This window comes from Felis catus, chromosome D1 (assembly GCF_018350175.1).
Source record: "Felis catus isolate Fca126 chromosome D1, F.catus_Fca126_mat1.0, whole genome shotgun sequence".
Lineage (NCBI taxonomy): Eukaryota > Metazoa > Chordata > Mammalia > Carnivora > Felidae > Felis > Felis catus.
In genome coordinates this window covers 108,877,020-108,900,304 of record NC_058377.1, presented here as the reverse complement: position 1 = coordinate 108,900,304, position 23,285 = coordinate 108,877,020, and the positions used below count along the sequence as shown (strand labels likewise).

Below are 23,285 nucleotides of genomic sequence, written 5' to 3'. Positions count from 1 at the left end.
CTCCCCTGCTCATACTCTTTCTCTCTCTCAAAAATAAACATTAAAAAAAATTTTTTTTAAGTCAATGAATAAAACAATTTAGTGGGTTGTTTTTTCTGTTGTTTTTTTGTTTTGAGAGAGGGAGACAGAGGACACACACACACACACACGGCAGAGGGAGAGAGAAAGAGAATCCCAAGCAGCTCGGAGCCTGATTCCACGATCCTGGGAGCGCAACCTGAGCCAAAATCAAGAGTTCGACACGCAACTGACTGAGCCACCCAGGTGCCCCCAATTTAGTTACTTTAAAGCCAACTATCAGTATTCTCTCCAACCATAAAACGTTTTTAAAAAATACTACAGATTCTGAAGGAATTTAGTAGATGTTAAATAAGAGCAGAGTACATACTTGAGAAACAACTAGTACAATGTTCATCTTTATTTAAATATCTAATAAAGGGAAAAGGTTTTTTTTCCCCGAAAAGCAAATTATATTTCTACTGGGATCAAGAAAAGGAAAGTGACCTTCCTAACGTACAACTTTCAACTCTCTCTTCTCTGTACTAGGTAGAGGAACACATTTGCTAAAATTGAGTCCCACAGCATATATATACACATATATATAGCCTTAGATCCACAATCATGTTCACATTTCTTAAGTGCACGTTTCACACGCTTCTCACTTGAGTTACATGAGACAAGAACATTAATCTTAGACTATCTACAGAGTGCTGTACACACGTTGCACATTGCCAATATATTTTAAACAACATGAACAAGTAAACAAGGAGACCTCAAATTAACCAGATGACTCTAGTAATTGGAAGGGCCAATAGCGGACACTTTCTCCCCACAGGGTGTTATTTTCCATCCTGCAGATAAAACAGCATGCTCCAAAGAGCACAAGTGTTCCACAAGGAGCTGGGAGGCACAGGGTGATAGCTGAAAAACAAAGTCAGAGCAGGACAGCTGACAATCTCAAACTCGTTAGTAGACATGACAACTGCATGCTCTCAGCAGGGGCAAACAACAAGCCAACCAAGCCTCTCACACCAAGTTAGCATAGTAATTACCGATTTACTCAGGAAGATGGGCAGTTTCTTTGGCTAATAATTTATTACATAAGACTTCTCAGTGACCAACAGGTGCAGAAAAAAAAAATCAAAGATTTTATTTATCAGTGATTTTATTTATCTCCCTCTGTTGCACAGCAGCTTCTTCCCAGTTGGCTCAATGCCTTTTCAATCTAACAAGCTAGAGAAGGCAATTGTCCAGATGTCACCTGTCAAACACAGCGATAGATGTAAATGAAGAATGGGCAAGCATGTATTACTAACACTGGACCAACGTGGGAAGGGGCACAGTGCTTTTACGTTTGAAAGTAGATTAGAATACTTCAGCTACAGACGGACCTACCTAGAAAGAGGCCTGCTAAGGACCATTACACACTAAACTCCCACTTGAGTTTGGTGTTGTGCTAGGGCACTGGCCAAAACAAACTAAACTAACATGGCTTCTGATTACCCTAAAAGAAGGGCAAAGAAAAAAAAGAAAGTGTAAGTCAGTGAGGTAAATGCTGAAACACAAAGGACATGAAGAGTGAGGGAGGAGGAGCACGAACGGGACACAATTTAGCATTATCTAAAAAAGTTTCAGATGTATACCCTGCAAATAGCAATTCCACCCCTACGTATAAAAACAGAAAGAAACTTTTGCAAGGATCACTAGGAGTCCTGGGCAAAACTATTTACGGCATTACTGCTCCCATTAACTAACAAGAAACAACCCAAAATATTCACCGAAAAGAGAAGTATGATATAGTCGTAAAATGAAATTATATCCGTTAGTGAAAATATTTAAACTACAGCTACCATACCCCACTGACAAGTCCCACGAACTTAATGTTGAATTAAAACACACACATGCACTAAGTCACAGAGCACATACAGTATGATAGCACTTATATAAACTTCAAAAACACCCTAAACCATATTGTTTACAGATGCATGTATGCAGCAAAACTATTTTTAAAAGACAAGGGAAATAATAAACACACAATAGTGTTTACCTTTGGGGGGGGGGGAAGTAGGGCATGTGGTCAGGAAGGGGCATCCTGAGGGCCTCATTCAACATGATTTATAATGTTCTGTTTCTTAAACTGAATCAAGTATAGAAATGTACTTTTCATCATTTTGTAAAATGCCCTAACCAGGAGATATATTTTTGTGTGTGTATAATTTTGTATGCATGAAATGATTCAAAATAAAGAGAGAGGGAAATAAATAGAGTTGAGGCTGGAACCAGACAATGCTTCTTAACCCCTACTGACACGTCCACCTACCCAAGGCTGGGCTAAAAGAATAAGGAGTGGGTCCAAAACTCCAAGACAACAGAACCAACTCAGTTTAGAGGTGACAAGAAGATCACCTCCAGGCACTTTTCTGGGCTTCCTAGGCGAAACCAGCTCCACGGCGTCTGCTCAAGGGCCAAACTGTAAGACACTGCACACTGTCCCCAAAGAGTTGGAGAAAGACTGCTTTGCCAATACAGAAACAGAGAACATCACAAACTCAGGCATATTTTACCAATGAAAGGAAAGTCCCCAGATGGTTCCAACAGGCAGAGGAATGGATTGAATTTAGGAACAAGGCAGTAATTTCATGTAGCCCTGCAAGGCTAAGAGAATTTGTGACTAGCTACTGGGGAGGAGGAAGGGGATGAAAAATACAATTAAAGACACACTAAACAGGGCTTTTACAAGCGCACGGAGGCCGGGGCAGAATGTGTGTAATCTGAAGCACAAATGAACGTGTGTGTGTACTGAAGACCAACTAGAAGCCTCCAGGGTTACTATATGGGCTTTATCTGGCAGAAGGTGACAACCGACTTTGGCACACGCTGAGTATATTGGGAAATAACAATATCAAAGGACATCTATGTAACATATGTACAGCCCACGGGCGCCAACGAGGCAGGGAAAAGAGTCCGTGACATTCGCAGGGAAGCTGACCGTCAGGAAGGCCGGATTCGGTCAGATCCACGAGAGAAGGCCCAGGGCTGAGAGTCCAGGAGGCCCCAATCGGGGGAGAGGAAGAGGGTGGTCCCGGCCCGAGGCAGAAGGTGGGGCTGCCAGGAGAGGGCGGGGTCCCCGCAAGAGGAGTCCCGGGAGGCCCGCCTAGAAACAGGCCGGGCAGCCAGGGGGAATCCAGGGAGGGGGGGCGCTCCCTTGGGCGCTGGGACGGAGAGGAATGAGAAGGCGGGGGCCTGTCACAGACCTGGCCCTGCGGCCCCGAGGGCCCGGTCCCCCCGCCCGCCGCTCACCTGGGCACGCAGCTGGACGAGCTCCGGTCCACCTCCCAGGTGGCGTACAGGTTCATCTGCACGGGGGCGGGGGTGCGGCCTGGCCCCGGGCCGCCGGGAGGCGCGGACCCGGAGGCCACCGCGACGGCCATGGAGGTGGAGGTGGACGAGGACGAGGAGGAGGCGGCCGCCGCCGAGGTGGACGAGGACGACGAGGTGGCCTGGGCCAGCTTGGGGGGCGTCGGCTGCTGAGGCGGCGGCTGCTGCGGCGGCTGCTGCTGTTGCGGGGACTGGGCGACCCCAGAGCCCCGCTGGCCGCTGCCGCCCCCGGCGCCTCCAGGACCACCGCCCGCCCCTCCGCGTTCCGCCATGGCCCGGCCGGGGGTGGGGGGCGCGGGGATAACGGGGATCGGGGCGACGCAGAGAGGACGCCCAGGCTTCTCCCACGGTGGCGGCGAGGGCTCGACTCGTCTCCTCAGCCCGCCCGCCCGAGCGCGCGAGCGAGCGAGCGAGAGGCTGCACGCACGCGCGAGGCCTCTCGGCGCGCGGTCCTCGCGCTCGCCCGCCGCTGCCTGTTGCGGCTCGCGCCGCCGAGACACTGGGTGGGCGTGTCCGGGGGGGCGGGGAGCTCTGGCTCGCGCCGGCCCCACCCAGCGCCAAGGGGCGGGGTTCGCGCTCGCGCTCGCGCCCCAGGCGAGCCTGTGGGCGCGCTCTTCTAGCTTCCCTGGAGAGGAGGCCTCGACCCCGGCTGGCTCGGCCAGACCCTCCCCTCAAATCCGCAGTGCGAGCGGCAGCCAGCCGGTCCGGTCCTCCCCTCCCCCGTCGTGCTCTCTGCAGCAACAGCCAGGCCAGCGGAAACTCCGCTTTTCCGGGGCGCGGCCCCGGCTGGGGTTGGCGGGGGGGGGGGGGGGGGAGGGGGCTGACGCGGGAGCGCGCCTCGGGCCCCTTGGGTCCCCGGAGCCTACAGAGAGGCCGAAGCCCGCATCGCGGCATCCTGCTTGGCCCCTGCTCTGCCGCCCCGGGGTTTCTTCACAACCTACAAAGGGAGCGGGTGGCGACTCCACCGTCTGCCCGGTGCGTCTGTGGGCCGTGAAGTTTCCATCCCTGCTGCTCTCCATGGAAGGCAGGGGGCTCAGGGACCTGGAGTTCAAAAGGCCCTGGCAAGGGTGAATTACGAACCTAAGCCCTGGCCCACCTGGAGCCACCCTTCCTCCCATGAAGCATTATAGAGTCCCAAGCCCCCCATCCCCGCCCTCAATTGCTTCCACCTGTAACGTTTTCTCTGCTTCACCGTTTAATTTCTAAAATCCTACTCCCCCAAGGCCTACCCCGATTGCCACGTCCAACGTGGGATCTCCCACACTACCACCCACATCCATCACCTCCAGAAACCATCTTGAAGGCTCCTGACATCGACATCTCAGTTGCTGCACTTCCAGCAAAGCAACACCAGTAGCACCACAGCAGAACTTCTCTCCCAGCACCCGGCAAATGCCCGTTGGGCCCCTTAAGTCCAACCTAGTCTAGCCTGTTGGGAAGACTTCTGAAGACCAGAAGACTAGAACCTGGAGAAAGCAAGCTCCCCCTCCCTCCCCCTACCAAAATTAGAGGCTGAGTGCTGAGGACTCCAGACAATCTAGATTTGGGGCTGTGTTCCCTCCCAGGTAAGGACTTGGGACTCTTTTGGCCACAGGTCTATTAGGAAGGCCTGACCTGGCCTACTTCCCAAGCCCACTGCACTTCCTCAGCCCAGCCGGGGTGCTAAGCTGGCTATTTTTAGTCCCCAAGGACAAAGTAGTAAGGTCAAACCAGACCTAGAGATACTTGCCCCAGAGCCTTCCTACAAAGGCAGGTAGTGGTGAAACAATTTCAGCATGGCTTTGGAGTTATCACCAGTCTCAACTGCAACATCTGACCCAGGTGCATGCCCCTGTCACTGGGGCAGCCCCGAGGTTGCAGAAAAAGCCAGTTTTAGTCCTTTTGTCCCCATTTTTTAGTCCTTTTGCCCGAGGGGATTAAAAGACACCTGGGTGGCTCAGTCAGTTAAGCATCTGACTCTTGATTTCAGCTCAGGTCGTGACCTCACCGTTCAAGCCCCATGTCAGACTCCGAGCTGACAGTGCAGAGCCTGCCTGAGAGTTTCTCTCTCTGCCCCTCCCTCTCTTGTTCTCAAAATAAATAAATAAACTTAAAAAAAAAAAAACACACATAAAAAAAACGAAGGAGGATCAGAAGTGTTACATATGCATCTCTTTCCTTGGGAAACAGCTTTATTTACAAAACAGATCTAAAATAAGAACATGAAATGACAAGCCCTTGGGAATTGTGGGAGAGCTGGCTCTCGGGGACCATGTGTGAAGCCCAAGCATCCAGACAAAGAGCTGAAAGGAGGGCCAGGTATGCGAGGGGGACCTAAAATTTGAACTCCTTATATTTCTTGCTGCCCCCGCGGCTGTCCTGGGGCTGAGCTTTCCGTTTCTTTTGCTGGAGGAGAGAAAGAGAAACAGGTTACAACAAGTGAAACAACCCACTGATCCCCAAGACAAGGGTGGGCAGCCTGACTCAGCCACACAGATCTGTGGAAAAAAGTGCTAAAACTGGATTCTCAGACTTGGATGAGCTCCCCTCCCTGTGCCTTAGTTTCATCATCCTTAAAGAGGGCAGCCCACCAGAGGATTTCTAAGGTTTCCAGCACCAGGGAAGCTCAGGGCAGCAGACAGAGAGGACACCACTCCACTGAACAAGGAGTCCCTGGTACCTAGTTCCTGGCTCACACCCAGCCGGGTTCCCCTGTGACCTCCTACCTTCTGTTTGGCAGCATGCTCAGCCACCATGTCACTGAAGTCTTCCTTCTCCACCTGTGCCTGCTGCTCCCGCACATGCTCCTCATACTTCTGGGTCATGGCCATGGGATCCAGCTCCAACTCTTCAGGTGCCAGGGCCACTTCCACACCTTGCAGCTCAGGAGCTGGGCCCTTCCGGCTCATAACCTAGACAAGGGATCAGAGTCTTGTCATCTACAGAGAGGCTTAGAAGACTTAGTTTCGCCCCCTTTTCCAGCCCCCAAAAGAATACTCACTGTGGACATGTCATAGATATGGGTTGATCCCATCATGGCTCCCCCAACAGTGGCCGTTCTCTTCTCTGGTAACACAGTGAACAGCTGAGGTGTCTCACTTCTGCAGAGGACAATGGGATCAGGCCCAAAAAGGAAGGGATAAAAGGGTTTCCAGAAGAGGAAGCAAAAAGAACATGAGCAGCACCTCCACCCAGCTCCCGGAAGAGATTCCAAGACACCCAGAGGAAAAACAATGCCTAGGCCGCCTCTGCAGGTCATGGAGACCCACAAGAAGAAAGGATTGTGTCAGTGGGGAGAGGGGTGGGATGGCACTGATTCCAGGAAATACAGCCTGGAAGGAAAACAGAGACTGAGTTAAGGGATCCCCTGAACCAAGTTTAGAGATCAGAGTCCAAGATTCCCACACGTGAAGAAGGGCTAAGGGTCAGGCTTAAAGTTTCTGAAAGAACTCTGGTACACAGAAGATGGCAGGAGAGAAGACACTACAATAGCTCCTGCCCAAAGTTGTACCTGGGGTTCTAACACAGAGAACTTAAACTTCCAGTACTTCCTAGGGTGCAAGAACCATCCAAGCCAGTCTTACCTAATCCTTGTTCCCTATATACTCCAACCATAGTACCCTTCTTTCTTTTCTTCCTTGAATATGCAAAGCCTGAGACTTCTGCTTCTGGAGAAGGAGTAACAGGGATCAGATTTACCCTCCCACCTGAAACAACCAAAAAATGGGCAGAGCACAAGAAACAAAGGACATGGGGTAACAAAGGGGAGCGACTCATGAGAGACAGGAAACAAATGAGGTACGTCCTTCAGTTGCCCTGTCTACTGCAGTGAGAGAGTCTGCAGGCCATGAAACAAGGAGGGGGAACCCATGTAGAGCCCAGAGGACTTCATGAGTTGAAGGGATGAACCCCAAAGTCCACAAAGGCCTAGGCAGCTAGAGATCACAGGACAGAGTCTTAGGGAAGAGACAGCAGCACAGAGACTTGAGAACTCAAGAGACCTAAAGAGGGCCCTCCTCAAGTACTCAAGGGAGTACTCTGTGTGAGGAAAGTACCAGAGCCAGGGAAAGAACCACCCACCTGAAAAGCAAGACTTGAGATAATCAAACTGTTTCCAAGTACCTTGATGGTGTTCCTGAACAAAGCTGAAGATTTGTAGAAATACAAAAGAGGGGCGCCTGGGTGGCTGAGTCAGTTAAGCATCCGATTTCAGCTCAGGTCATGATCTCACCATTCATGAGTTCGAGCCCCACCTCAGGCTCTATGCTGACAGCTCAGAGCCTGGAGCCTGCTTAGGATTCTGTGTCTCCCCCTTTCTCTGCCCCCCCCCCACCTTAAAGCATTAAAACAAATTTTTTTAAGTAAAAAAAAAAAAAAAAAAAAAAAGATACAAAAGAACCCTGGGCCCAACAAGGTAAGTTTCACCAAGTCTGGCCTTCAAACAAAAGTAAACAAGCATGAGCAGCAGCAGCAAACACAATCCTTAATGAGGAAAATAATTAATCAATTTAAATCAACCCAGAACCAGCATGTTATTATAACTGCCTGCCATCTGGTTCAAAAATAGACACCCAGAACATATGAAAAGATCCAAATCATACAGCTAGAGATGAAAACGACACTGGATGGGATTACTGTCAGATTAGAACCCACGGAAAAAACTTGAAGAAACAGGAATAGAAATTTTCTAAAATGAAATACAAAGAGAAAAGGGGTATTTTGAAATGAGCAGAGCATTCATGAGCAGGAGGGCAACTTCAAACAGACCTAATACATGTATAATTGGACTTGCCAAAGGGGAGGAGAAAGCAAAGGGAACAGAAAATATATTTGTAGAAATAATCAGATTTTTTCCAAAATTCATAAAAATGATTAACTCACAAATTCAAGATACTTACCTAACCCCACACAAAGAAACATGAAGAAACTACACCATACCACACAGAATTAAATTGTTCAAAATGGGGAAAGAGAAAATCTTAAAAGCTGCCAGAGATAAAAGGACACATTATATACAGAATAAAGGAAGGAATGGGAATGCAAGCTGGTGCAGCCACTCTGGAAAACAGTATGGAGGTTCCTCAAAAAACTAAAAATAGAACTACCCCACGACCCAACAATTGCACTACGAGGCATTTATCCACGGGACACAGGGGTGCTGTTTCGAAGGGACACATGCACCCCCATGTTTATAGCAGCACTACCAACAATAGCCAAAGTATGGAAAGAGCCCAAATGCCCATCGATGGATGAATGGATAAAGAAGATGTGGGATATATATACGAAGGAGTATTGCTCGGCAATCAAAAAGAATGACATCTTGCCATTTGCAACCACGTAGATGGAACTGGAGGGTATTATGCTAAGTGAAATTAGAGAAAGACAAAAATTATATGACTTCACTCATATGAGGACTTCATTGTTTCACTATATGCCAAGTAATTTGGATGTAAATTTTAAAAAATCAAAATTAAAAAAAATTCTTAAAAAAAAGAAAGGAAGGAAAACAGACTTCTCATCAGAAACAATGCAAGAAAGTCACCACAGCAACATCTTTAAAATACCAAAAGAAATAATAAAATTTAATAAAACACTGTCAACCTAGAATCCTATACCTGGCCAAAATCTTCCAAAAACCTTTGAGGAGTACCTGGGTGACTCAGTCAGTTAAGCCTCTGACTTAGGCTCAGGTCATGATTTCACGGTTCGTGGATATGAGCCCCCACAAAGGGCTCTGTGCTGACAGCTCAGAGCCTGGAGCCTGCTTCAGAATCTGCGTCTCCCTTTCTCTGCCCCTCCCCCTGCTCGCCCTCTGTTCTCTGTCTCTCTCAAAAATAAACATTAAAAAAAAAAAATTCTGGGGCGCCTGGGTGGCTCAGTCAGTTAAGCATCCGACTTCGGCTCAAGTCATGATCTCACAGTTCGTGAGTTCAAGCCCCATATCGGGCTCTGTGTTGACAGCACAGAGCCTGGAGCCTGCTTTGGATTCTGTGTCTCCCTCACTCTCTGCCCCTCCTCCACTCAGGCTCTATCTGTCTCTCTCTCAAAAATAAACACTTAAAAAAAAAAAAAATCTTTCAAAAGGACAAGTGAAGAAGTTTTGAGACTGCCAACACTTGAAAGAATTCATGACCAGCAGCCACACAAGAAATGCTGAAGGAAGCCTTTGTACACAAAGAAATGAAAGATCACTGAAAATGGCAATTACATAGCTTAATATATGACTAATTATGTAAATCTCTCTAAAAGATAACTTAAAAAAAAGATAACTGACCTTTTAAACGAAAATAACCACAGTGTAGGATTTATACCACGTAACAGTAAAAAGCGTGACAACAGTACAAAGGTTGGGAAGAGAGAAATAGAAGTGTGCTGTTGTTAGGTGCTTGCTACTCTCCAGAAGCGGCATATCACTTGAAGGCAGACTGTGATAAGGATGCATATTATAAACCCTACAGCAACCGCTAAAAATAACAAAACAGAGCTTTACAGTTAGTAAGTCAACAAAAGAGAGAAAACGGAGTCATAAAAAAGGTTCTATTGAGGCGCCAGGGTGGCTCAGTCGGTTAAGCATCCAACTTCAGCTCATGTCATGATCTCGCAGTTCACGAGTTCAAGCCCCATGTCAGGCTCTGTGCTGACAGCTCAGAGCCTGGAGTCTGCTTAAATTCTGTGTCTCCCTCTCTCCCTCTCCATTCCCTCTCTCTTGCTCTCAAAAATAAATAAACATTAAAAAAAAGTTTTTAATATTCTACCAACCTAAAACATAGGAAAATGGGAAGATGGAACAAAGAACTGTACGAGCAGAAAAGAAGATTATCTCATGGAAAAGGGGCCAATTCACCAAGAAGACTGGACAATCCTACACATTTATGTCCCTAATAAGAAAAGTTCCATGGCAGGACCATGTGAAACCCATGCCTGTCTTAGGCACTTCTGGTTCCTCCTGCCCCAGATCACCCTGTGGCTGGCTCTTTCCTAACATTCAGCTCTCAGCTCAAATACCTCATCGAGGCTTTCTCAGAGACCTCCCCACCCCCCAAATCTCTCTACATCCCATTCCCTAGCTTACTTTGCTACACCATCCTATCTCCACCTGAAATTACCTTGTTCTCTAATGAACTGCTTACCAAGCGTTTTTCACTGCCTAGAGCAGTGCCTGGTGTTCAATAACTGATTCACGAGGGAAGGAAAGGGGGGGGAAAGTCAGCTGGCCAACCCAGAGGCTGAAGGGAAAAGTCCTTCCCTCTCAGCCCTGCCTGGCTCCCTCACCCGTCCATCGCTTCCTCAATCTTCTTCTTCCTCAGCTCGATGAGCTCAGGGGTCTCCATGCCAGCCGGCACTGACGAGAACCCTCCAGGAGTGATGAGGCCACTGTGAAGACAGAAACAAGCTCTGAAGTAAGGAGAAGGCCCGCAACGCCGGACTGCTTTAGAGGCAGACCCTGCTCTCCCCACCTGTCTGCAGGAGTAATAAAGCCTGTCTCATCTGGTTTATCTTCATCACTTTCTTCCTCTTCCTCTTCTTCCGAAGACTCCTCATCGGATGGCTCCAGCTCCCCCCAAGGGGTCCTATCAATCTCTTCCTCCTCGGTCTTGGTCTGAAAGAGATCATTCATTCATTCAGCAAATGTTTACTATAAGCCTATCATGTGTCAAGCTGTTGCACACTGAAAGAATATAAAAGTAAACAGACAATAGCCTCCGCCTAAGGAGAGCTCATAGTCTAGTGGAGAGCCTGCAACACATCTCAGGAAACGCATACCCTTTTTCAGACTTTGAAACTTCAGAACACCCAGCTCCTCCCTGATAATGAATCTGTAAACCAACTGTCTCTAAACTTCACGACCTCAAGTAAGACAGTCATGGTCTATACCTGAAATTCGGCAGCATTGGTTCCGAACACATCACCGTAGAGTGGTTTCCCAGTCTCATCTACTGGGGGTTTGCCCCAGCCACCAGCGTGGTACCCAAAGGAACAGCTCTGCGAGACAGGAAATGCAAGTCAGTTCTGCTCCTAAGCTCCAAAACCCTGGAGCTCTGAAGCCCTGGAGAAAAGTCACACTACAAAGAATAGAAACTAGCACTCGGTAACTCTGGAAACTATGATTTCAGAGAAGAATTAAACATCATAAAGCATTATAAAGCAAAAGTAATAAGCAACAAAAATCCAGAGGCAATAGGATGGGAAGATGGGAAGCAGAAAGTAGACTAATAACCTCAGCCTTCAGGGTAGAGCCCATGCTGTCTCAAACTAAAAAAAGTACTTTAAAAAACAGAACTCTAACTTCTTCCTGAGTTTTTCCTAACTTTGAAAATTCTCTCTCTCCCTTTTCCCCTCTCCTGGGCTCTCACGTGCTCTCCCTCTTTCTCTCTAAAGATAGATAAACAGAAATTTCTTTAAATGTTCGTTTATTTTTGAGAGAGAAACAGAGCACAAGCAGGGGGGACAGAGACAGATGGAGACACAGAATCTGAAGCAGGCTCCAGGCTCTCAGCTGTCAGCACAGAGCTCGAGGTTCGAGCTGCGGGGCTCGAGCTCACGAACCGTGAGATCATAACCTGAGCTGAAGTCGGATGCTTAACCGACTGAGCCAAGGCAGAAGTTTTTATCTGAAGTTTAACAATTCCTTTTCACTTTAATGAGTTTGCTATCTATTAAAATTTTTACGTTTATTTATTTTTGAGAGACAGAGAGAAACAAAGCATGAGCGGGGGAGGGGCAGACACAGAGAGGGAGACACGGAATGCAAAGCAGGCTCTAGGCTCTGAGCTGTCAGCACACACAGCCCAATGCAGGGCTCGAACCCACAAACCGTGAGATCATGACCTGAGCCGAACTCGGTGCTTAACCAACTGAGCCACCCAGGCACCCCATTAAAATTGTTTTTAATTTAACGCTTCATGTTTAAAAATGAAAACTTAATGCCATTCTTGAGATAAAATTATTTCTATCAATGTATGTATCAGAAACACATTCGCCAAATTTTAAATCTTGACTATTTCTGAGTGATGAAATTATGGGTGATTTATTTTCATCTTTGAACTTGTTAAATCTAATTAACTATTTTATGACGAGCATGTCAGATTTTTTGAAAAACAAAAACTATTACCCTTTTTTGGGGGAAGAACAAAGAGAAAGAGAGACATGGTGGGATGAGAGAAGGAAAACTACATCATCCTCTAGTTAACAAGCAGGGGCAGCTAAAAATGAAAGAAAGGACAGTATTCACCTCAGGGATGGGGGAGTTCAGCCCAGGAATTTTCAGGTTGGGGTATGATGGGGGCGGTCCGTATCGCTGCATGGCAATCAGCCACGGGGGAGGGACCTTGTGGGCATTCTGCAGGAAAAAGAGAACAGGATATCATCTGCCCAACCCTGTCCTTTGTCTCCCTTCTGCCCTAATTCCCACCCTCTTCTTGGCTTCCCCAGGCAAGGTAACTGGCACTCACTGGTCCTACTGGCATCCCCAAGGAAATCCTCAGCTCATCAGACAGATCTCCTGGCTTCTTCTCCTTCAGTCGTGTTTCAAACTCCTTCCCCTGAGAAAAAAAGCAGAGCACGCTGTATCATCAATGCCAGACACACACCGGGAGTTCAATGGCAAGAGGACAAGAGAACAAAGATGAGAAGTCCCCATCCACACCAGATACAAAATCCCACTGAGGGCTGCTTAGTGCCTGTCGATTCTCAGCACTCCTTTCCCTGGCTAACGTAGGAAAAAGAAAGGCCAGGAAGGAGGGGAGAATCACGATTTCCAGTGCTGACATTAACCCACTAGAAAAACATGGCCAGATTTAGGGCCTGCTTTCTCCTCTGTAAAATGAGGGCACTCGACAAGATCATCTCCAAGATCCTTCCACCTCGAAAATTCCCTAATATCACTGAAAGAATATAAAAGGAATATATAAAAGAATATAAAAGAATATAAAAGGAAAAAATATTTCAAGGATCAGGAAAAAAATAAAAACTTTTCTCCCACCCTCAGTCCTAATTGTTTTATACAAGCATCCACCACTTGGCCCCTCTGTCCCTAACCAATTACCACTTTTTAAAGACATGGTCTGGATCTCTCCTCCCAAAAAACTACCTCATTTTACTTTATCTTATTTTACTTTATCTTATTTTATTTTATTTTATTTTATTTTTTTAACGTTTATTTATTTTTGAGACAGAGACAGAGCATGAACGGGGGAGGGTCAGAGAGAGGGAGACACAGAATCTGAAACAGGCTCCAGGCTCTGAGCAGTCAGCACAAAGCCCGACGTGGGGCTCGAACTCACGGACCACAAGATCGTGACCTGAGCCAAAGTCAGATCCTTAACCGACTGAGCCACCCAGGCGCCCCAAAACTACCTCATTTTAAGATTTCAAATTCTACTCCATCCAAGGGGAGCTAATGAACAATTCTAAGGCTGAGGGTAGGAGCCACTGCACCAGCTTAGAAAGCCTTCCCAACCAAGAGTCACACAGCCATGACCAACGGCCCAGCCTTTGCTCCCCAGCCCCCGCACCCGAACCTCATAGTATAGGTCCCCGTGGATGGTCAGTTTGGGCTTGGTCTGCCACTTGAAGAAAGCATCGTGCAGTTTCTGGTAGTCAATGTCAATCTTCCCCATCTTGGGCCGAACCTTCTCTCGCATTTTGGACTTCATGGTCTTCTGTTCTTCCTGTGGAGAGTGGCAGAAGATAGGTCATCAACGGTATTCACCAAGTTTGACACTTCCAAAGAAATAAAGAAAAACCTCATTTACGTCATTCCACAAGTCACCAAAATCCTTCCTGTTCAAACCTCTCAAACTTACATAATCCATATTGCGCAAAATCGATGTATCATATAAAATCATCCTTGGCTACGAATGTCGATAAATATTCTTTTAAGCCATCTGATCAAGAGACTGACCTCATTAGCTGCCTCCGGAGAGAACTGGGTGACCGCAGTCTAACTGGGAGGCAGTTTTCATCGCGTACTTCTGTACCTCCTGAATTTTTTGCAGTACACACAAGTATTAGCTACTCAAGGTAGATAATCTAATTTAATTTAAAAACTTGGATCTAAGAAGTTACACAGCTGCCATGGATCTCTAGCCACAAAACGTATCAGGCTCACATTGGTAACAGAAAACGGTGGACACAGCCAAAGACAGCCTGCAGGAAAAGGAGTCACTGTGTGCAGACAGCTCAAAGAGCTGGTAGTGCAGGCAGGGGACGAACGAGGAGACAAGACGGACACCTAGCTCGGAACACTGAGGCAAGCTCTGTCTACCCTTCACGAATTGATGTCTTTCCCTCTCATCCTGTGTCATATGCAGTGCTGACTTCTGGAGAACAGATAATTAGACAGTTAAGAAGTAGACGGGTTTGGGGAACAAGATTCCTGATTTTCAAACAGGCTGATATTAAGGATGTGGATCCTGCAGGGCAAATCTGAGCCCTGCCCCGTCCCTTACCTTCTCCTGCAAGGCCTCCCGCATCTCCTGGATGCCTGTGCGTTTGATGAAGTCTGGCAGCTCGAAGGGAGGCTTCTCAATGCCTCGTTTGCCTTGTAGGTACTTGCGCTTAAAACACCAGTGGCGTGGCACAGGCACAGAATTCCTGGTGGCCTTGAGGTGAACCAAGAGCTTGGGGTCCTGTGCGGTGACATCATGCATCTCCACAACGTCAGGCCGAGCCACGAGCTGGAAACCATAGCAACGTGCCGCTAGAAAGCCCCAACCTCTCAAATCTAAAACTTTCTAACTTTCTCTTCTTCAAAGGACACATACCTAAGTCACCCAGGCCTCCTTCAAAGCCCTCCTCCCTATCCCCCAAAGAAAACCCCTGTGGATTTCTAGGAGCTCCTCATGGGGTCTCCCGGCCAGGCTCCGGGCTCTGCTGGATCATCTAGGGTCTCACCTGCTTGAGTTCAGCCACAGTGAAGCGATTCATTCGGCGCAACTTTTTCTTGGACAACTTGGGGGCCTCGGGCTTCTTCTCCTAGAACAAAACCATCACTTCTTTTGAGCAGGACTATTAGGAGCGAATCACACTGCCCGGCTCACCCCAGAGGGATTCTCCTTTCCAAGAGTTCACCGTGGTCCCTCACGGGTTGCATCTCAGCCACCTCAAGTCCCCGTCTCCCCGACAGCGGAGGGGGCCTCACCTGTTCATCATCACTGCTATCGTCGTCACTGTCCTTGTGCTCCTCCTCAAAGCCCTTCTTCTTAGGGGCTGCAGAGTTCTCCAGTTTGTCAAGTTTCTCTGGCTCCTTCTCTTTCTCCTTCTTCACATCATCAGTGAGCTGAGGAGACAGACACCACGGAAACCCCAGCTGTGTCTCTCCCTAGTTCTTGAACCCAGCGCTGTAAAGATGCCCTCCTTACTGTCTTTCCCCATCCCTGCCCCTTCCCCGCTCAGCTTTGCCCCTTCAGAGTATGCTGCTCCTTGTACCTTGAAAGCCTCAAAAATCCTCTTGAAGAAGATGAAGTTGGGCTCATAAATCTCAGGTTCTTCGGTCACGTACTCAATTTCAACATCAGCTGCCGGGGAGTCAGAGCCACGGGACCGGGTTGATTCTTTCTCTCGGTCCCCAGAGCTCTCAGAGGACGCCCCCCGAACCCGCTGGGGCTTTTTCTTCTTCTTTCGGTTCCGACGTTTCCGATTTTTCTGCCAAAATAAGGAAAACCAACTGGGTCAGAGAATCCAAGTACCATGCCTGCTGCCTAATTTCCTCATCCGATTTCCCCAAAGAGCTAAGAAAAGAGGCCTTGAAGTCAGGCTCCAGAGTTCTGCCCCTCTCAAGCTGTGTGCCTTTCAGTAAATCGCTGCACCTCTCAGAACCTCAGTTTTTGCAGCTATAAAACAAAAGCATGCACAGTACTCTGCGCTCCAAAGATTTACGGCAATTAAATGAAAAAAAAATCCCTAAAATGCGTAGGACAGAAACTGGCACAGAATAGCAGCTACTACACATTAGAACTGGTGTTCTAATTTAGTGCCCAAATACTGTCTCCTGACGTTCCTTCCAGACTCAGCTCCATCCCATACCTCTTTCTTGGATACAGACACTGTGTCCTCCTCAGTCTCTGACGCTGACTGGCCCAGGGACGAGCGAGTGTCCGTTTCCATTTCCTCTTCCTCTGTAAGGGAGGAAGGTGGCTATCAGACTCCCCACACTGGTACCCTGCCACTCGCCCGCAGTAACTCCTCTTTACCGAGAGCCAGTTTCTCTCTCAAACCCTCCTTGGGGAAGGGATGGAAGAATGCAGACTCGGCCGCAGCCTCTCTGTCCCTGCAGTCCGTGGGACACAACACACTCACCCTGCTGAGAGTTCATCTCTTCCTGGCGGCTCTCCTTCAACTGCAGGATCTTTTCCAAAGCCTGGGGGATCTTGGGTCCCACAGAGGGGTCATCCATCTGCAACAGACAACCCAGGCAGAGGGGATGATCCCAGGATTTCCGCCTCTTGTACCAGAAAGGCTGCCAGCCAGGGGATGTCAACAGCAGACAGCAACACTGACTGCGTCAAATCATCCCTCAGCTCCCCTCAGAGTGAACCTCTGCCCCAGAAATGTCTCCCAGGCCCTATTTCCTGCCATATCTTGATATGCTTTAACGAAGCATGGCTTCCTCCTTCACCCTCCCGCCCCCAGAAGTCCTCCCATCTCCCAGAATTCTCCTAAACCACCCTCTCCTGTCCCTAGAAAGAAATCACCAATCTCACCTCTCTATTCTCATCTCCAGGGGGTGGCGGGGGACCACGAGGCCGGGGAACTGGGGCCCCCATGGGCAAAACAGTGGGAGTGGGGCCCACCGGAGCAGCAACTGTGAGAAGAAAGAAATGCAAGGTCAAAAGAGACAAAACACCCATTTTAAAAACTACCTTCTTTGGGGCCACCCGAGCAGTTCAGTTGGTTAAGCACCCAACTTTTGATTCGGCTCAGGTCATGATCTCATGGTTCATGAGTTCGGGCCCCACATCGCGCTCTGCGCTGACAGCACAGAGCCTGCTTAGGATTCTCTCTGCCCCTCTCCCACTCATTCAAGTGTGAGCTCTCTCTCTCTCAAAAATAAACATTAAAAAAATTATCTTCTTTGCTAAAGGTGTGATAGCCACCCTTAGGGGGAGGGGCTGACAGGGAGCCAGTGAGAGCTTTTGGGGTGCTAGTAATATTTTGGTTCTTGGTCCAGGTGCCGGTTGCATGAGCGGTCAGTTTTAAACAATTCATTGGACTGTACATTTACAATATATGCACTTTACGGGGTACGTACTTACGTGCAAGAGTTTTCGATCGTGTTCCTTTCCCTTCCCTTCCATTTCCAAGGTCTTACCTCGAGGACCCAGAGGAGTGCGAACACCAATCTGACCCATGTCTTGTGGGGGCCGAGGGACTGGGGTGCCCATCTTTGCAATCTCCTGCTGCCGTTCTTGCTCCAGGAGCACAGCTGCCTGCCAGAGACATGGGAGTGAAGACACAGCTTGGAAATCCATCGAACGGACAGCCTCTGGCAAGTGGATTCTTTAAGTCAAGAAACAGGCCCATGGAGAACAATCAGGTACGGCTGAGTTTGGACATCCTCACCACCTGCACCTTTCTAGACTACTGATCCAAACGGAGGAGGCCTCCCCTCCCGTCAGAAAAGGAAACCCCTGGAAATAAAAAAACAAAAACAAACAAACAAACAAAAAGCCCAGGAAACTCCTGGTTCCTAAAAGAGAACTTAACACTTAGCTTAACACTTAACACTTCTCCTAAGAGAACTTAGATAGCTACACACTATCTTCTATTTTCTAACAATGGTTTTTTCCCCCAAGAAGTTATTCTTTATTATTTTGAGAAGGAAAGAGAAAGAGCACACACGAGCGCACGCGAGAGTACTAGTGGGGGAGGAGCAGAGAGAGGAAGACAGAGAAGCCCAAGCAGACTCCTTGCTGTCAGTGCACAGCTTAACTCGGGGTTCAACCTCCCAAACTGTGAGCTCATGACCTGAGCTGAAACCAAGAGGTGGACAGTTAACCAACTGAGCCACCCATGTGCCCTAAGGCATTAAGTTATCTTTAAGGAACAATAATTACTTTTCTTATACCTGCTCCTCAAGATCTAGCACAATCTAGGGAAAAAGAGCACTTTGTAAACAATTCCACATTCACTCCTATTAATGCTTATTTTCTAATACTCGCAGTAACCCACTGGGAACAACTGATAAAACCCATCTCTGGGACTGAATGTCTTATGTATCATTCCCTAACTTACACCTACCACAGTCTAAATACGAATAAATGGCAAAATTAACCCAAAGTCCTCCCCAGGGTACCAAAAACGACATCACATAGAATAGAGATTAGCAAACTTTTTTCTGTAATAGGCTAGATAGTAAATATCTTAGGCTATAAGGACTGTTGAAAAGACTACAGTATATTCCTGATTTGTTTCCTTTTTTTTTAAATAATCCTTTAAAGATACATAAGCTGGGGCACCTGGGTGGTTCAGTCAGTTGAGCACCCACCTTCAGCTCAGGTCACGATCTTACATTTCAAGAGTTCGAGCCCCACATCGGGCTCACTGCTGTCAGCACAGAGCCCCCTGTGGATCCTCCATCCCCCTCTCTGCCCCTGCCCCATTGGCACTCTCAAAAATAAACAAACAAAAAAAAAAAAAATTAAAGACAGATAAGCCATTCTTGGTGGGTGGCTCAGTCGGTTGAGAGTCCAACTCTTGATTTCGGCTCAGGTCGTAGTCTCACAGTTTGTGGGATCGAGCCCCATGTTGGGCTCCGCACTGGCAGCATGGAGCCTGCTTGATATTTTCTCTCTCTCTCTCTGTCTCTGCACCTCCCCACCCACATGCACATGCTCTCTTTCCCTCAAAGTAAATAAATAAACTTTAAAAAAAAAAAAAAAAAAAAAGAGGGGCAAGTGGGTGGCTTAGTCAGTTTAGCCACTGACTCTTGATTTTGGCTCAAGTCATGATCTCAAGTTTCATGAGTTCAAGCCCTGTGTCGGGCTCTGTGCTGACTGAGCAGAGACTGCTTGGGATTCTCTGTCTTTCTCTGTCCCTCCATTAGTCTCTCTCTCTCTCAAAATAAATAAACTTAAAAAAAATTTTTTTTTTTAATTTTTTTTTTTTTCAACGTTTATTTATTTTTGGGACAGAGAGAGACAGAGCATGAACGGGGGAGGGGCAGAGAGAGAGGGAGACACAGAATCGGAAACAGGCTCCAGGCTCCGAGCCAACAGCCCAGAGCCTGACGCGGGGCTCGAACTCACGGACCGCGAGATCGTGACCTGGCTGAAGTCGGACGCTTAACCGACTGCACCACCCAGGCGCCCCCCAAAAAATTTTTTTAATAATAAGTAAATAAATAAGTAAATAGAAAGAAAGAAGAGAAAAACCACTCTTAACTCCCAAGCCCTACAAAAACAGATCACAGTCTGTAGTTGATCAACTCCTGGGCTCCAGAAAAGATAGGATTATCTGGGAGATACTAGAACTTAAGGATGAGATGACCTCCACGGAAAATCTGAATGGTGCATCATGTTTTGGACACTAAGCACTAAAGTGACAGCCAGTGGACTGGACCACGGGGCCAAAGGTTGGGGGGCATTACCCGCTTCTGCTGCTCCAACAGCTCATGTTCCTTCAGTGAATGATCTCCCTGCTTAAAAAACAAAACAAGGTTACATCGGCACCACCACCCCACAGGCCACACTGCCACAGCTCTGCTTCCTGGGGTTCTTCCAGGCTAGGGTCTATGTTCTAGTCTTTGGTCCAGACCTGCCCCGAGGAGTTGGCCCCAGGATCCAACTCTCTCTGAGGCTCCATTTCCCCTTTAGGACCCTGAGGAGACCCGAGCCCAAGCTGACCCCTGTCCCACCTGCTTGGCACGCTCCTCTTGCTGCATCAGCAATGCCGCCTGCTGCTGCGCCAGCTTTAGCCGCTCCTCCTCTGACAGAGCCACGGGCTCACCCACCCGGAGAGGAGGCGGGGGTCCCAAGTTTGGTGGGCGAGGTCCAACTGCCATAGGAAAGCCAAGGCCAAGGCCTGGAGGAGGTGGTGGGGGTGGCGGAGGAGGTTGCAGAGGGGGGAGTCCCATGGGTGGTGGCGGCATGGGAATCCCAGAGAGCTGTGGAAAAAAATGTGAACATCAACTAGGAAACATTTCTCTACTGCAGATATTTGCCGGGGATCTACTGTGAGCCAGGTGCTGGGATTCAAAGTCAAATAACAAATAGTTCTTGTGCTCAAAAAGAGAATACTCTATAGCAGTATCGGCGAAACAAGATGCTAACTTTGGGGCACCAACCAACGAAAGCTATAGACTCTCTCCCCAGAAAAACATGAACACAAATTTTGCACACAATTTCAGGAGATTCAAGAACACCTCTAAAGTCCACCTGGGAACTCCTCATCCCACACACAAAAATCAATAAAACCCGTCAGAGCCACTGTCCTAGAGAAAAAGTCACATCCTGACTCAGAAAGGACATGGAAGTTGAGAAGACTTAACACAGGAGCCAGTGTGTCCCAATGACTCACTAAATGTAAAGGATATGAAACCAAATCAGGGAGTGAGCCATAATGTCTCGTTAAATGAAACGAGAACTGTGTCCTGGAAAGGCAAAAAAGAGTTATTTCCAGTAGAAGGAGGATCAAGTCTGGCTTCCAGACTATTTAAGCTGGGATCTTAAAAGACAGACAGACTTTGGAGAAACAGACATTGATTAAGAAAGGAGGTAAGGATCATGACCAACGGAAAACTAAAGAGCTCCCAACTGTCTTTGCATTACCTCTCTGCCCAATCTGTTAGTTGCGTCCGCAATACACTTAATGTGAGAGGGGCTACCTGAACATAAGGCATCTTATAAAGCAGAACAACCTCCTTACCTGTGCCGACATGGGAGGAGGAGCTGCTTTGTCCCCATCTTCACCTCTCAGAACCGGCCGATTCAGCACGATGCCAGTCTGCAAAAGAGAAAGAACTCCAGGTCAGTCCAAGAAGAGCTGTTCCATAAAACGACATTCATTCCCATTCATTCGACAAAATTTAACCAGCGCCTGTCTGACAGAGCTTGGGCTAGGTACTGAAGAGAACTAATATATATACAGGAACGATTACAACTCGTCAGATAATGACAAGAACAGGCAAAAACAGCGAGCCCTAGGGGCGCCTGGGTGGCGCAGTCGGTTAAGCGTCCGACCTCAGCCAGGTCACGATCTCGCGGTCCGTGAGTTCGAGCCCCGCGTCGGGCTCTGGGCTGATGGCTCGGAGCCTGGAGCCTGTTCCTGATTCTGTGTCTCCCTCTCTCTCTGCCCCTCCCCCGTTCATGCTCTGGCTCTCTCTGTCCCAAAAATAAATAAACGTTGAAAAAAAAAAAAAACAAAAAAAAAACAGCGAGCCCTTGCTTACTGTGTTTTGGTACGTAAGAAACTAAGACCGAGTCATGACGGATCGCGAAGGCCTCCAGAAACGGCCTATCCCCACGTCCCGCCGCCAACACTTACCTGGCGGGTGTAGGTCTGCAGCCGCTCCACCAGCTCCTCGCGACTCCCTGCTGGGCAAAGCAAAGGATCAATGGGGTAGGTCAGGCCGAGCAGGCCCGCCTGACCCAGTCGAGCCCCAGCGGTCCGCCTCCGCCCCTCCCCACCGCCTCCGGGTCTCCGGGGTAACCAAGCTCCGCTTCTCCCTAGGCCTACGCTGCCCCGTCTCTTGACCTCCCGATCTCCTTACCCTGGATCGGAGCTCCGATCTCTGCCAGTTTGGCCTGAAGCTCCTGGGCAGCCCAAGCGCCATAATGCCCAGGAGGTGGCGGCGGCGGCAGCTGCAACTCTCCTTTGGGAGGCTCGGGATGCTCGGCCGCCATCTTAGCCGCAGGAAGGCGCGCGACCAACCCGGAAGTTCGGGCCAGACCTGGTGCCCACTTCCCGGAAATTCCGGCAGCGTCTTACGTCACGTCCGGGGGAGGGTTGGCAGGCCCCTTCGGATCCCCAGGTCCCCAGGCGGCCTGGCCGCGAAGTCTTCTGGGAGTCGTAGTACTCGGGTCCCGTTTTCTGAGGGTCCGACTCCGGGAGGATGGATCAGAGCTGAAGCACGGGGAACACTGGGGCTGGAGCGAGGGCGGGGCTATGGACGAAGATGACCCCGCCCAAAGGCGTGCTATCTGCGTCTGACCCGCCCAAGCGCAGATCAGCCTTCCGGCCCGACTCCGAGCTCAGGCGCGAGAGGCCCGGACGCTTACGTTCCTTAGGGAGTCCTAAAGGACTCATTCCCCGGCGGCCGCCGGGTTGCGGGCGCCAAGCGGGAGGTTGCAGCCGATGCCTGTGATAAAACAGTATCTGATTGTCTGCCCGCCCACCCCCGGCCCACGGAGGGATGAATGGGCTGAAAGAGGATCGGAGCCGGGAAAGAAGCGGGCTGAGCTCCAGCTGCCGACCTGGGGGAAGGGCCACAGTAAAGCCCCTTTTTCCACCTATCAGTTCTGCTCAAATGTCTCCGTTAAGCTTTCTCCAGTTCCGCTCAAATGTCTCCGTTAAGCTTTCTCCCGCTTTCCTTTCCTTCCTTGGAGTTCCCACAACATGTACAAACATCTACCATTTGTTTTAAAGCCTCGCCCCCTTTTCTCCACCTCCTCCGCAAGAACGTGATCAGGGACTTCGTCTTTTTGCTGTCTCGCAACATCTGGCGTTCAAGAGCTGCATCGTAATGATTGATGGGGGGGGGGGGGGGGGACCGAAACGGTCTTTTGGGCAACAGGATTTGCGTAATTTTTAGTCCCGAAAATGAACTGAGGACTTTCTGTCCCCTCATCCCCACCGGCCTACCAGAGGAGTCGACGCTGCCTCACTTACCCACCCTGCCACCACCAGTGGCCTGTGCGTCTGAGGGAGGAATGTGCAGATGCCCCCTGCCTGTCCAGCTCCCACCTTTCCTTATCCTAATCTGTCAGTCA

General features: G+C 48.8%; 2 protein-coding genes and 1 long non-coding RNA gene across 5 annotated transcripts in view; 1 reads left to right on the top strand and 2 right to left on the bottom strand.

Annotated features, from left to right (window-relative positions):
• PACS1 (phosphofurin acidic cluster sorting protein 1) overlaps positions 1-3,830 on the bottom strand; it is a 155,784-nt gene extending 151,954 nt beyond the window's left edge. Inside the window, exon 1 of the mRNA XM_023240080.2 lies at positions 3,301-3,830. Coding sequence (XP_023095848.1) covers positions 3,301-3,650 — 350 coding nt within the window. The 5' untranslated portion in view covers positions 3,651-3,830. The remainder of the gene's footprint in view (positions 1-3,300) is intronic.
• On the top strand, positions 2,987-5,409 carry LOC111556707. Its single transcript, XR_002736417.2, has 3 exons — positions 2,987-3,339; positions 4,602-4,943; positions 5,348-5,409. It is a non-coding gene; the product is annotated as an uncharacterized LOC111556707 (long non-coding RNA).
• Positions 5,410-5,516: 107 nt separating this feature from the next.
• On the bottom strand, positions 5,517-22,274 carry SF3B2 (splicing factor 3b subunit 2). 3 transcript variants are annotated; one of them, XM_003993658.6, is made up of 22 exons: positions 22,067-22,274; positions 21,841-21,887; positions 21,223-21,300; positions 20,213-20,461; positions 19,946-19,996; positions 17,669-17,786; positions 17,061-17,161; positions 16,657-16,753; positions 16,384-16,475; positions 15,787-16,002; positions 15,500-15,637; positions 15,253-15,333; positions 14,808-15,035; positions 13,878-14,027; positions 12,810-12,899; positions 12,590-12,697; positions 11,233-11,340; positions 10,815-10,957; positions 10,630-10,731; positions 6,359-6,458; positions 6,084-6,269; positions 5,517-5,763 (listed from the first exon to the last, which is right to left on the bottom strand). In XM_003993658.6, exons 1-22 carry the CDS (start codon positions 22,197-22,199, stop codon positions 5,692-5,694), a joined length of 2,688 nt encoding a protein of 895 aa, XP_003993707.1. In that variant the 5' UTR covers positions 22,200-22,274; the 3' UTR covers positions 5,517-5,691. The 3 variants fall into 3 exon arrangements, with proteins under 3 accessions (XP_003993707.1, XP_019668259.1, XP_019668258.1); XM_019812700.3 differs by having other exon boundaries at positions 19,946-19,993; positions 21,841-21,890; positions 22,067-22,252; XM_019812699.3 differs by having other exon boundaries at positions 21,841-21,890; positions 22,067-22,251.
• Between the last annotated feature and the right edge of the window lie 1,011 nt (positions 22,275-23,285).